General features: G+C 42.8%; 1 protein-coding gene across 1 annotated transcript in view; it reads right to left on the bottom strand.

Annotated features, from left to right (window-relative positions):
* ATP13A1 (ATPase 13A1) overlaps positions 1–13,371 on the bottom strand; it is a 1,617,817-nt gene that overhangs the window by 1,198,651 nt on the left and 405,795 nt on the right. Inside the window, exon 8 of the mRNA XM_044084778.1 lies at positions 5,129–5,258. Within this exon, the coding sequence (XP_043940713.1) occupies positions 5,129–5,258 (130 nt within the window). The remainder of the gene's footprint in view (positions 1–5,128; positions 5,259–13,371) is intronic.

The following is a 13,371-nucleotide window of genomic DNA, read 5'->3' as shown; positions in this document are numbered from 1 at the left end:
CAAAGTTCGTAGATGACTGCAAACTGGGAGCCATTATTGAATCCCCAAATGATGTGGATATTCTACAAAAGGGCCTTACAGAAACAGATGCTTGGTGCTAGAGCCATTTGCTCAAGCTCAATGCCAAGAAATGTATAGTTATCCCTTTTGGGAAAAAACATGTACCCATGAATTACCACATAGGTGGCAGTACACTAAACACTGAAAATGTGATAAGAGACTTGGGGATACAGGTGGACAGTGGTCTCACCTTCGATAACCACATCACCACAACAGTCAGGAAATCCTTCTATGTGGCACACCTCACCACTAAGGGTTTTTCATCCAGAAAAAAGGAGGTCATTGTCCTACTGTAGTCATCCCTCATTAGACCCATTATAGAATATAACGCCTAGTTTGGTATGTACCTCTCAAGACATCTACAAAAACTGGAAAGGCCGCAGAAATACCTCACTAAAAGAATCACAGGCCTAAAGCAGATGCCCTATGCTGACCGCCTAAAAAAACTCCACCTATACTCTGTCACATATCTACTCAGAGGCGATCTCTGCTTAACATACAAGGCCATGTCAAACCCAGAGCTGCTGGACATGCTATACTTAAAGAAATCCCAATCCCTCAGAGCCACAAGCTCTAGGGATCTAAATGTCATCACAATGAACAAAACATGCTGGAGGGATAGGTTCCTGACCCAGAGACTCGCCAGACTCTGGAATAGACTGCCCATATATGTCAAGCAGAGCGCCCCTTTGACAGTCTTCAAAAGGAACCTCGATGATTGGATGGGAGATAGGAAATTCACCCCGGGGATCACATCAGTCACCCTGCTAGACAGGGGTCCAGGGAAGTAAATACTGTGGGAAGAAATAGCCGGGGAAATTGTTATGGCTAGGCTTGTATAGGCCCTAGGGCTAATAGCCTAGTACCAACCTATGAACACTTGTCCACATAAGTACCAAAGTCTATAATGACTGCATCTGTCTGAAGCAGATGACAGAATTTTGTTTTTTCTGACTACTGCTACTACTATACTTACATTTTTTCACATAGCTTTAAGACCATTTCTGGTACACCAGGTAACAGCATATTCCAGCCCTTACTGGAATGGTTCACTATTACAGCATAAATGGATAACAGTGTCTACTTAATGGTAACTTTTTCAATATATGTAATCACTCACTAACTGCACTGCTACACTTTCTTACATGCGATATGCAAGTCCACATACTAAAAACTCCTGAATGCTATTATTTTCCGGTCTGCACCTGAAAATCGTCGAATAAGATCAGCACTCTATCTAGTTAACAAATTAAAACAAACGGTGGGCCTGCAACTTGTAAAAGTTAGAAGAGCTGAGATCTCAAAACCCTGAAGTGGAAGACAGGTAAACCCTATTACCACACTGTCCAAGTCTAAAACTCTGTTTGGCAGCAAGGAGTAAAATGCCATTGTCTTGGTGAAGCTCTAATGGAGATCACAAAGGAGTCAGCACCGGTATGTCTGGCTAATTGGTCTGTCACTAGTGGCAGTCTATAAAGGGCACAGATGTTTTTAGGGGATGATGGGACAGAGTGAGTGCCTCAAATCTGTGTTGATGATATCCTGAATGACTAGCCTTAGGGAAGGGGCAACCCACAGCTACTCGGGTAACTATCCATAGAAACACTGCCAGACACTTCTGAGGAGAACTGATAACAGCTTGAGGCAAGTCTAAGTTGTGGCAAATTAGCCTAAGGACATCTCCAAAGACCAAACATCTGAAGGAGATGCCGAGGGAATATGAATGGGGAGACCTTATAGGTTCATAGGTGTGTATTAACTATGCTAATGACCACCGGAACCTTTTTAGCCAAGTCATATATCACAAATCTTGACAAGTTCCAGTACTCTTGGTAAGTGCAAGCAGGTGCTTGGAATATGAAACATTTACTGACAGGGGTATGGGAGACGAATCACTTACAGGCTGCCTGAGTTCATCACAGTCATAGATGTCAAACCAGGGATGAATTTCCCATTCCCCATCTTCTGAATCTTCAATGGACTCAGGATAAAAAAGTACCATGGACCCACCACATCTGAGGCAAATAAGTGACATATGTCAGATGAGTCAAAAAAAAAAAACAGGGCTGGATCTCACTTTAATCAAGCATACACATCTGGAACTGGCTTCACACTGAATTCATTAATACTGCAATCCAGCATTTGTGACACAAGTACCCTCCAGACATGGAACACGTTTGATGCTTAGGTTTGGCAGTGCAAGTCCTGGTCCCCCTCCCCCCCCCCCCAACACAGGATTCTGTTGTTTCATGCAGACCTAGAGGGCTAAACACAGAAAGAGAATTCCTTGATCTCAAGACTCCTGATCAGTGACTAGAGAAGTCAAAGGACTGATCTCCTTGTTAAGGGCAGCCATCCACAGATTCTTCCATATGACACAAAGACAGGGTAGCTCAAAAACACTTTGGATACACTCCTGAACTGGGAGTTAAAAGTGACACCACAGATCCCACAGTTCTCAAGGACAACACTAACTAGAGTTTAAGCCTTCTTGCTAGTCAAGGGTAAGATCACAATTTGAAGGGTCTGTGATAGGGAACAGCTTAACAGTGGGATTACCTGAAGGAGGTTCAAGTCTGGATCTGGCTTATGAGTAGATGCATACCTATGAAGACGCTCCAACTTATTCCTAGGTCTGCAAGAAGCTCTCTCATGCTGGTCTGTGTGTGAAAAGTTAATAACAGCCAGCTTTTCTCTCATTCAACATCCAGCAGCCAAAATTAACTGTTGCCATTAGTGGCAGTATTCAACAATCTGCTCTGCAATGAGACAGTAAATGCAATTTCATTACGGCCTTGGATGGTAATTAGATTGCATCCACAAACACTAAGATGTTTAAGCATATAAATTCAGGAATGTATTGATAGCAAGACATGAAACTCAAGGTGTGTGAGCACAGAATAAGTACAGCTGTGTAACAGTAGATCTTTAAAAGATCACTGCAGTGCTGCCCACTGAGGAGACCCAAACAGCTGCAGAAGACACAGCTAACCGCCAGGTCCATAGTCGTTGTAGGTTTTACACCAGAGGCATCTGGTGTAAATGATGAGTGGGGTCTGAGGAACCAGCTTTTGCCACAGCAGAGTCACTTACATATGGCTGAGGAAAACTGTAAGCCTACTACAGCGGCAAAGGTTGTTTGCTTAACTAATTATTTTTGTGGCTTGAAGAAGCTCCATGGCCAAGTTGAAAATGGTACCTCTTTCCTGGGAGAAACATGCAGATAAGCCTGTACAAATTTAAAGTCATTAAAAGTATTTTTTCTCACTAAAACACAGTGAAAAGCTATTTACCAGTCCCGAAAATTAAACCAAATGCAATTTCTTTACAGAAAAAAATGTTTTTTCCAACAATTTTAAACAACTTTTAAACTGAAAAGAAAAAAGTGTGCTTTCATTTAAAAGTATAATTAAGTATTGTGACAGTCTATAAAAACACGAGCTCCTAGCTTAAAAATAACTTTCCTAAACAGGAAAGTATATGAAAAATGTTTTAATGTGGAAGGTTTTTCCCCAAAGGGAACGCATCTACCCAGGAAGGAAAGAGAAGAAGCTGGCCATTTATTCTTGAAAGCCCGCACAGGACCACTCTCTACAACAGCAGGAAAGCTCAGGACAGCTTGGGGCACAAACCTCTTTTAATCATCTCAGCTCAAGCTAACAGTTTTGATGTACGAAAGAAGCACTGAAGCTTTGGAAGTTGTCTGGGTGTACAGCCTTGGCAGGATACAAGCCATATTAAGCTAAAACTACTGCAGCAGTGATCAATATGACGAACATCTGGAGGGCCCTGGGATAAGCATACTTAAGCAGTTGGTAAATGACATCATGGCATGTTAGCAAGGTATACAGACACCCTGGAAACTGGGATTAAAGAATGTCAAATTCTGGCTACTCCAGTGGCATAGAAGGATAAAGCCCTAACTACAGGCAAGTCGACTTGGGTTTGATTAGTGGCTCAGAAGACTGATGCAGCAGCAGGGAGGGATGGGGGTGCCTATCCTGGGTGAATGGGTGTTCATCAATGACACCCACTTTAGCAGAGATGTGGTTCAATGAGAGGAGCTGCCCTTAAGCAGAGACTGACAAGCATAGGAGGCAGGGCAGGAAATGGGTATGGCATCACCCCCCCCCCAAGTATGGAAGCAGAGATGGTCAAACTCCTAGGATGCCCTTAGGATCCATGACTGGCCCCAGCAATACTGAAGTAAGTCTGAGGGAAGGGAAGAGTCAGAGGTCAGCTGGTAGAAGCATGTAATGATGTCTGATGGGGGACGAGGAAAAAATAAAAAAGACTGCCAAATTCTAGCTGATGAAGATGAAATACCTAACCTACGACCAATCAATCAAGGGTTTTAATGTTAGAGGTTAAGGATTAGGAGCAATATTACATGAGACAAGTGACTAAAAATTATATGGTACATATGGCCCTGCTCCTGAATCTAGTGACCATTTGCATTGGTGTTCTGTAAAACAATCAAACAAAAAGACTTCTCAGCAAAGCAAATATATGCATATAAACAAATTCTATCCAGCTAGTCTGCAAAGAAAATGAAAGCTACAGAGTGCAACTTATTTAGCAGCATGTGACATTAAGAATTTTTCACTTTGCATATTCTGGAATAATTTAAATTCAATACTAAAAGTAAATACAAAGAAATGAGAAATAATTCCATATGAAATTATCACATTGAGCACCAAGGCGCCATAAATGCTGACTGTTTTATTTACTGTGCATCACAACTTCTCCGTTTCTCACCAGTCAAGGACACCACAGCAGTCTTCTTCTTCCACATAACTTTTCCTTTTTAAGCAAATGATGTGCAAGGATACAACAGTGGACTAATATTTAACAGCTGTGTGTCCTGACCTCTGTTACAATGTCACAGTCAACCTCCTATTACAATACCAGTGACGATATACACACCACAGCTGCTCAAGTTGTTGAACAGTATATGTACATTCTTAGTTAAATCCAGCACCACAATTTGGTAGCTCAGGCTAATATAGTACTTTTTGTCTTTTGCATGTAATTTTCAAGCAGTTAAAGCCATCCACCATTTACTTACGTTTCAGGCCAGTGCTCGACTTCTGTGGGCCAGTATGCTGCACCACCTTGGTACCTCCAAAAATAACATGGAGCTTAGAATCTGATTGTAGATCCAGTATGTGGGTGGGGTCCATGTCTTCTATTGGTTCCTAAAAGAAGAAAATATTGTGCGACAGTGATAAACCCAAGGACCTCAAAATAGTGTGCAACATGAACAGTGGTAAAAATTCTAAGTGTTAGATGTCCACTGACGAAAAGATTTTTGCACTTTAAACTGCCACTAACGTATGGTAAGTATCCATGCTACAGGATCATTTATAACTAATGGAAACTACAGCAGGTGGACGTCCAACCAGTTGGTCCAACTTCCATAGCTTTGTATGACCCCTTTATGGGACTTGTGTATCAAACAGAATACTTCCCTGGCAATCTTTAAAACAAGTCTGATGATTAAATGGATGATCACAAACTTTTGCCTGGGATATGTGGGGAAAATTCTGCTTCATGATAACAAATCTCTTACACAAAATAAGACTGAGCTTCTAGACAGTCTTCCTGGCTGCAAGCCAAGCTAGACCTTTGAACATATTAGAACTACTAAGCCAAACTAGAACCTTGAACATATTATAATTACTCAGGGGGGTGAGGGGGAAGGAAGGAATGCCTACAGAAAGCCCTTGTCAACCACTGCCACAGCTTCCCTGCAAGGATATAAGGTAGAAATGTCTAGTTTCTGATGGAAGGCAAACAGATCTATCTTTAGGGTATCCTATACCATGACTGAGTTGCAGGACTGGGGGTAGCTTTATTCAGGTGAACAACTAAGGTGTCCTTGGCTGAAAGGATGTTTAAGGCATGCAGATGAAGTTCGGTTTAACCACCACATCCTGTGTTATCGTAGCCAGCCTGTCCAAAGGGGTATGAAAGGAATGCCTTCTTGCCTGTTGAGATATCAAAAATCTGTGATAATGTCTGTGATGACCTGTGTGACTCCTGGTCTCCAAACAAATCTGCATCTGTGTAAAAAACTAAAGGGGAGGAAAACTAACTTGTAGTCCACATCTTCCTCCACAGTCTCTCTCAATAGGGATACTTTCAGCTTCCTCTTGGGTGGGTGGGAAGGAATTCAGACATGCAGGACTGTGCACAATCGGGATGTAGACTACACAGAGATTGGGGGAAACCATGTCCAATCTGAAGCCATGAGAGGAAGATGCAGTAGAACAAACCAGAGTATCGACCGCCACGATGATGAAAAAGGCTTCTTTTATTCAAACAAACACAGAGATGAGCGCTTTCGCGTACACACTGTACGCTTCTTCCTCATGAGAGGAAGACTTACAAAGTGGCAGTATTCTAGGCATAAGACAGTTTATGTGCTGGTGCCAGGATTTTATATAACAAGAGTAGCCACTGGGGATTTGAGAATCCATAGGGCAGGGCATCACTGGATTACAACTTGATGGTGTGTTAGGTCCTCTCTGATAATCACTGTAGGGCATCCATCCTCTCCCTCCTTTAATAATCAAATAGCTTTCTGAATTCAACACAGGAAGGATGCCTAGTATCTGAAGAGGAGCATGGGGCCTGGCCTTGGTTCCAATGGGATCTTACAGGCAATGTCAGAGGCTTATGCAGTAAGAAGTATCAGGACCAGAAGGCTGTGCAACTACATCTATGGAGCTGACTTATTCAGACTTAAGATCTCCAATGAACTCAAAAGTTAAAGGGTCTTGCTTTGCTTTTCCCTATGGACACATTTCTCCTTTCTCTTTTTTGGGATGGGCATGCAAGCCATCCTGTTGTTATGTATCTGAGATGTGCTGAATGATTTTAACAAGGCCACTAGCCTTTGTTTGACTTTGCACTCCAGAAGAACTTCCTGTCTTCTTTACAAAGTCATTGGATGAAAACTCTGGTAGATACTACAGCCAAGCTGCATTGTGCTCTGTACCTAAAGACATCCAGATTGAATGTGTTTAGTTAAGTGGTATTTGACACTTATTACAAGGACAGATGGCAGTTTTCTCACAAGCAGACACACCTTCTCCTCTGGGTCTGGCAGTCCATTTCTTGAACATCTACTCACACAAAACAATCTTTTATCACAAAGTGAGGGGATGGAAAGGGGTCCTCACCAGTGTGCTTACCTTTTAACACTCTTCAGTCCTAGGCTTAGACCAACAGCAGACCATGACCTATTCTTTCTCTAGTAAACTCATACAAGTCATGACGAAAGTGAAGATGGTGTAGGCAGACGTCACCTATACAACAGATATGCAAAAACATCTGAAATTAAAACATCAGCTCGACCATAAGGAATACGGAGAAATTATAAATCAGAAACCAAAGGAGAGCAGTATTGCTGGAAGTGAATTCATCCTCAAGTCTTGGTGAGTATCTTCATGAGGTGGACCCTTTTTTCACAAACTCTCACCAAGATGACACTGATATACAGACTGTATTTATATAGCATGTATCATGGACAAAAGTGGATTAGAAAATAAAGAAGACAGCTGGTGCACAAGACTCAGGATAAAAAAGTGCCCAACCCTGGCAGGCGCACTGGTGCCAGGACTGGAAAAAATGAAAGTGTAGACTCCTTAAGACATGGAAACTTTCCTACAATGGGGTTAGGCAAGGCCCAGGGGGAGGATAGCCCCCCCTATAGAAGGAAGCAGCGGTCCACAAAAACTAATAGACCAAAAAAGCCATAAAGACAACAGACTGGACTGATGAGGATAAGAAAGAAAGAAATTATGTTTTGTTACTACTAGGCAAGAAGCGCAGAATTTCCAGACAGAAGATGTATAAAAAGATTAAGAGAAAGTTACAGGAAAGCAAAATACTTCCACAAGAAAAACTGCAGAAGCTTCAAATAAAAATTTGCATTCATTAATGCAACAGATTTGTGAAAACATTATACAGACCAAGAAACCTTGATCATTTGGAAAAAGAACCATCTGAGGAAGTGTGAAAATATAAAGAACATGGGAAAGAAATAGAGATGTGATATGGTGCAAAAAGTACAGTTGTGTACCTACCATAAATGTAGATGTTCGAGTGTATTCACTGTTGCAGTCATTACACTTGGGTTATCCTGCTGGCAGGCGACCCGTAGTCGGCCCGAGTTCCAAAGTCTTGGTCCGGCATCGGTTGCTGTCGCCTCTTCCTTGACATCAGTGCGCCAGGGGTATAAAAGCTGCAACCGATGCCATTTTCTTCAGTTTTCTTGCCCTAGATGTCAGGTGCCCCCAGATATGAAGGCTGTAAAGATAAAAATATGCCAAACAACCATGCATGTATCACTAAAAATATTTTCTTCTCCTAAAAGCAAATACACCATATAGGTTGTATAGAGTTGATAAGTACAGAATAGTCCCAGCAAAGAGGGGGATGGTGGGTGGGTAACCAGGACTGCAACAGTGAATACACTCTAACATCTACATTTATGGTATGTACACAACTGTACTATGTTCATCGTGTTTCACTGTTGCAGTCATTACACTTGGGTAGAATCCCAAAGCTCAGGTAGGGTGGCTGGGTCTACACTGGATCTGGTGAGGCTAACAAGCCCTGCAGAACTGCAGTGGAAAAGCCTGCTCTGGATTTGGAGTAGAGAGGTAGGTGGTAGTGCTTGGTAAAAGTGAGCACTGAGCTCCAGGTTGCAGCTTCTAATATGTCTTTGGTTGGTACCCCTCTGAGGAAAGCTGCTGAAGTGGCTGCTGCTCTGGTTAAATGAGGCCTAATGCCCTTAGGCACAGATTTGCCATGTTGTGCATAACAGAAGCAGATGCAGTGTCCTATCCATTTTGAGATTGTCTGCTTTGTAATAGGCTTTCCTTGTGATCCTGCAGCATATGCTACAAACAGTTGCTCAGTTTTTCTGAAAGCTTTTGTTTTGTCCAAGTAAAATTGTAGCTGCCTGTGTATATCCAAAGAGTGCAGAAGTTTTTCCCCTTTGCTCTGGGGATTGTGGTAGAAAGTAGGCAAATGAATAGTTTGGTTTAAGGCCACAATGGAAACCACTTTTGGCATGAATGTTGGGTTCGTCCTTAGAGAAACCCTGTCCTGGTGAAAAATGAGGAAAGGTTCCAAAGCCATCAATGCCTGTAACTCTGAAACTCTTCTTGCTGAAGTTATTGCTAGGAGCAGAGCAGTTTTCCATGACAAGAATTTTAGATCAGCTGTGCTGGCTGGCTCAAATGGAGGCAGTGTGAGTTTTTCTAAAACAAAATTAAGGTCCCAAGTAGGTACTGGTGCTCTCCTAGGGGGTCTTATATTCTTTGCCCCTCTCAGGTACTGTCTTAGTAGAGGATGTGAAAAAATAGGAGGATCCATATTGTAATGAGCTGAAATGGCAGAAGCATGGATTTTAATAGAAGAAAAAGATAGGCCTTTGTCCATCTCAGTCAAGTATTGTAAAATCTGAGGCATATTAGGGACCAGTGGGTCAAGCCCTTGTGCCTGGTTCCAAGCACATAATCTTTTCCATTTTTCCAGATAAGATTTCCTAGTGCTGGGTCTCCTGGCTTCCAAAATTACATCCATAACAGCTTTAGAGAGAGGTGCAGTCTGAGTGGCTACATTATCTGCCATGCTGCCAGGTTTAAGGTTCTGAGTTGACTGTGTAGAATCTGACTGTTTTGCTGTGTCAGAAGATGAGGAATTTGAGGTAGAGGCCAAGGCTGTCCTTGGGACAAAATTGGGTACCAGTGCTGGCGTGGCCAGTCTGGTGCAATCAGCATCATTTTTGGCCTCCCTTGTCTGACGTTTAGAAGCACCTTGGTGAGAAGAGGCATGGAAGGGAAGGCATAGACTGTCAGGTTTTTCCAGTTGAAAGATGGAGCATCCACTTTCCATGCTTGAGAGTGATAAGTCCTTGTGCAAAATTTCTGTAATTGGCAATTGTGAGGGGAGGCAAATAGATCTATGTCTGGGCGTCCCCATTCCCTTGTTATCATGTTGAACACTTGTGGATTTAGCTTCCATTCGTGAGGATCCAAGAGATTTCTGCTTAGTTCCTCTGCCAGTGTATTTTTTGTTCCTGGCAGGAATTGTGCTTGCAGATGTACCTGGTAAGTCAGTGCTGTGTTCCACAAAGTCATGGCTTGTCTGCATAGGGGGTAGGAATATGTGCCCCCTTGCTTGTGTACCACATAACTGTGGTATTGTCAGTCTTTATTAATATTTGTCCTGAATGTATTAGGTCCTTGAAGGCTGTCAGGGCATTCTGTACAGCTAGCATCTCTTTTTGATTGATGTGAAGGTGCATTTGTTCCTTGGGCCAGGTGCCCTGAATATATTTTCCTGCCATATGTGCTCCCCAGGCATAATCCGATGCATCCGTTGTTATTGTCTGCCTGGCTGTAGGTAAGGTGAAAGGCTGTCCCTTGTTGTGGTGACAGGCCTGGGACCACCATCGAAACTCCTGTTGCAGGCAGGGAATCAAGGTTATGATTGTCTCTAGGCTGTGACAATGCTGAGTCCAAACACTTTTTAGATACCATTGTAGTTTCCTCATAGGCAGTTTGGCATATGGAATTAGTAGAATGCAAGATGCCATGAAATCCAGGGCCTGCAGAATTTTTCTTGCAGGGAGCTGGGTCTTTGTTGCCATCATTTGAAAGTAATGAGTCAGTTGCCTTTGTTTGTCTGGCGTGAGATAAGCCATCTGGGTAGTTGTATTCAAACTTGCACCCAGGAATATTATCTCTTGAGAGGGCACTAGTTTTGATTTCTTTTCGTTTACTGTGTACCCTAGGCAAATTAGTAATCTTTTTACAAATGCCAGGTGCTTTAGAAGGATGTCTTTCCTCTCTGCTTGAATAAGGCAGTCGTCCAAGTAGGGATATAATTGAATTCCTTTTTGTCTGCAAAATGCAATTACTGGTGCCAGGCATTTTATAAAGACCCTGGGCGCAGTAGATAAGCCAAAGGGCAGTGCAGAGAATTGATAATGCATTGAGCCTGCTATAAATCTGAGGTATCTTCTGCAAGATTGTCTGATTGGGACGTGCAGGTATGCCTCCTTGAGATCCAAAGTAACTAGCCAAGCCTCTTTGCCCAGCATGGGCAAGAGTTGTTGTAGTGTTAACATTTTGAATTTTGGAACATCCAGGAAAGTATTTAGGATTGACAGATCCAGTATTGGTCTCCATGCTTTGTCCTTTCTGGGTACTAGGAAAAGTTGTGAGTAAAATCCTTGGCCCTGCTCTTCTTGTGGAACATTTTGAATAGCTCCCATATCCATAAGAGCTGCAATGTGTTTTTGTGCCTCTGCCCATTGGTTTTGCGGCAGGTTTGGCATACCTTTTGGTTTTGGAAGCGTGTGGAAGTGGAACCTGTATCCTTGAGAAACTATATTCAACACCCATTGCTCTTGGGTGATCATGTGCCAGTTTTTTGAGAAAAGTGCTAGCTTTCCCCCTAGGGGTGCTGTCAACTGGTAAGAGCTTGGCATTTGTAGAGGGAAGTCATTGTGACTGTTTCCTATAAGGTTATGATTTGTCTTCTCCTCCTTTGGGGGCTGAAGAACCCCATTGTTTAGGTCTATAGGAGCCTTGGGGCTGAGATCTGCCTCTTGGGCGTCTGTATCTGCCTCTTTGTGGCCTGTCAGACTGGAAGTACCAATTTTTTGAAGGCCAGTTCCTGCTAAATCTAGGTGGCTGAACCTGTAAGAAATCTTTCACAGTTTGCATTGACTTTGCTTTATCCTCCATTTTCTTTAAAACCTCTTCTGTCTTAACACCAAACAAAGTATCATGCTGTAGTGGAGCATCCAATAATTTCATTTTAACATGGTCAGGTAAACTTTGTTCTTTCAACCACGCATGTCTTTGAATAACTGAGTCTGTAACTGCGGCTCTACAAGAAGCCTCTAATGAATCAAAACCACATTGCAGAGTATGCTTTCCCACTTGTTCAACTGCATGCAATAAATCCTGCATTTCTTTACTGTCAGGACCTTCTATATTTGTAACCATTTTCTGCTTTAACAAAGACATGAGATACTGCTAATATTTAAGCATGTGAAATTAATCCGAACGGCATGGGCAGGTCCCTATGGATCCAAGCTCCATCTTCTCCCCTCATGAATAATGCCCTGCTCTTGGAACATGATGACCTCAGATCGGGTTGCCAAACATGCCCTGAAATGGATGACAAAAGAAGCCCATAGGAAACTTGCAGCCAAAGGGGATGGGAGGCGGGATGGTTTGCCGAACAAATGAACGGGCACCTACTCCAGATGGAACGTTATGGTGAGTACATAACTTCTAAATCCAATGGGATATTCATTGTAGATGAAGCGCGTGGCAGCTACCACCTGAATCTTGGGAACCATCATGGAAAAGGCTGCCCTACCTGAAGGCAGATGCTCTACAGGTAAGATCCAGCTTAAGGTGGGAAATAAAGTATGAGCTGAAGCCCGAAAATGCTGCACAAATATGAAATCCAGCCCTAGCGAAGAAAACTTTGAATACTGGCCTGGTTGAATGGGAATGAACCCCTTCCGGTGTTCCTGAGCCTGGAAGCTTGTGCGGCAATAAGATGTTCTGTGAAATCCAGCGGGACAGAAAGACTTTAGGGGTGGCTTGCCCAAATTGGTTACAAAGAAATATTAACTGAGGAGGATTGTTGATGACCAGCCGTCCTATTCAGGAATAAAATCTAAGGAAACATCGTGAACATCTAATGGAGTAGACGGTCTGATTTCACATCATATTTAGGGAAGAAAACAGGAGGTTACAATTGCTCAAAACTTTTGAAGCAGGCGACTTTAGGAAGAAAGGGCTGTCTTATGGGAGGGTAGACCGGAGTCCCGGATGGAAAAGGGCTAAGAGTTTAGAAGATAATGCTTGAAGCTCAGAAACTCTTGGCCCGATGTGGCTAAAAGGGGGCATCTTGGGAAGAAAATTTGAGATCACATGTAGCTTGGCCAATTTGGCGAAGGCAAGGAAGGCCTGTAGAGACAGAGGAAGAATGGATCAGGCCCAGTGTTTTATAGGGGGCCTGAGAAGAAAAGTACCTTTAAGAAAGGTTTCATTTTTGTTTAAGCAGAGTTAGAAGTCTTGGCCAATGTGATAATGTTAAATACATTCTTTATGTAACTGACGCTGGCTTTCTGCAGCAGCCAGAATGGTTAGAAATTTTAGCACTAATGGAGAGGATGCGTGAAGGGATTCAGGCCTTGCCGCTCCATACAAAACGTTTCCACTTGCTGCGGTAAACCTTTCTAGCAGATGGTCAGATTCGGAGGAC

The sequence above is a fragment of the Protopterus annectens genome, chromosome 9.part0 (assembly GCF_019279795.1).
Source record: "Protopterus annectens isolate FY-2018-M chromosome 9.part0, PAN1.0, whole genome shotgun sequence".
Classification (NCBI taxonomy): domain Eukaryota; kingdom Metazoa; phylum Chordata; order Ceratodontiformes; family Protopteridae; genus Protopterus; species Protopterus annectens.
This window is presented reverse-complemented; position numbering and strand designations above follow the sequence as displayed.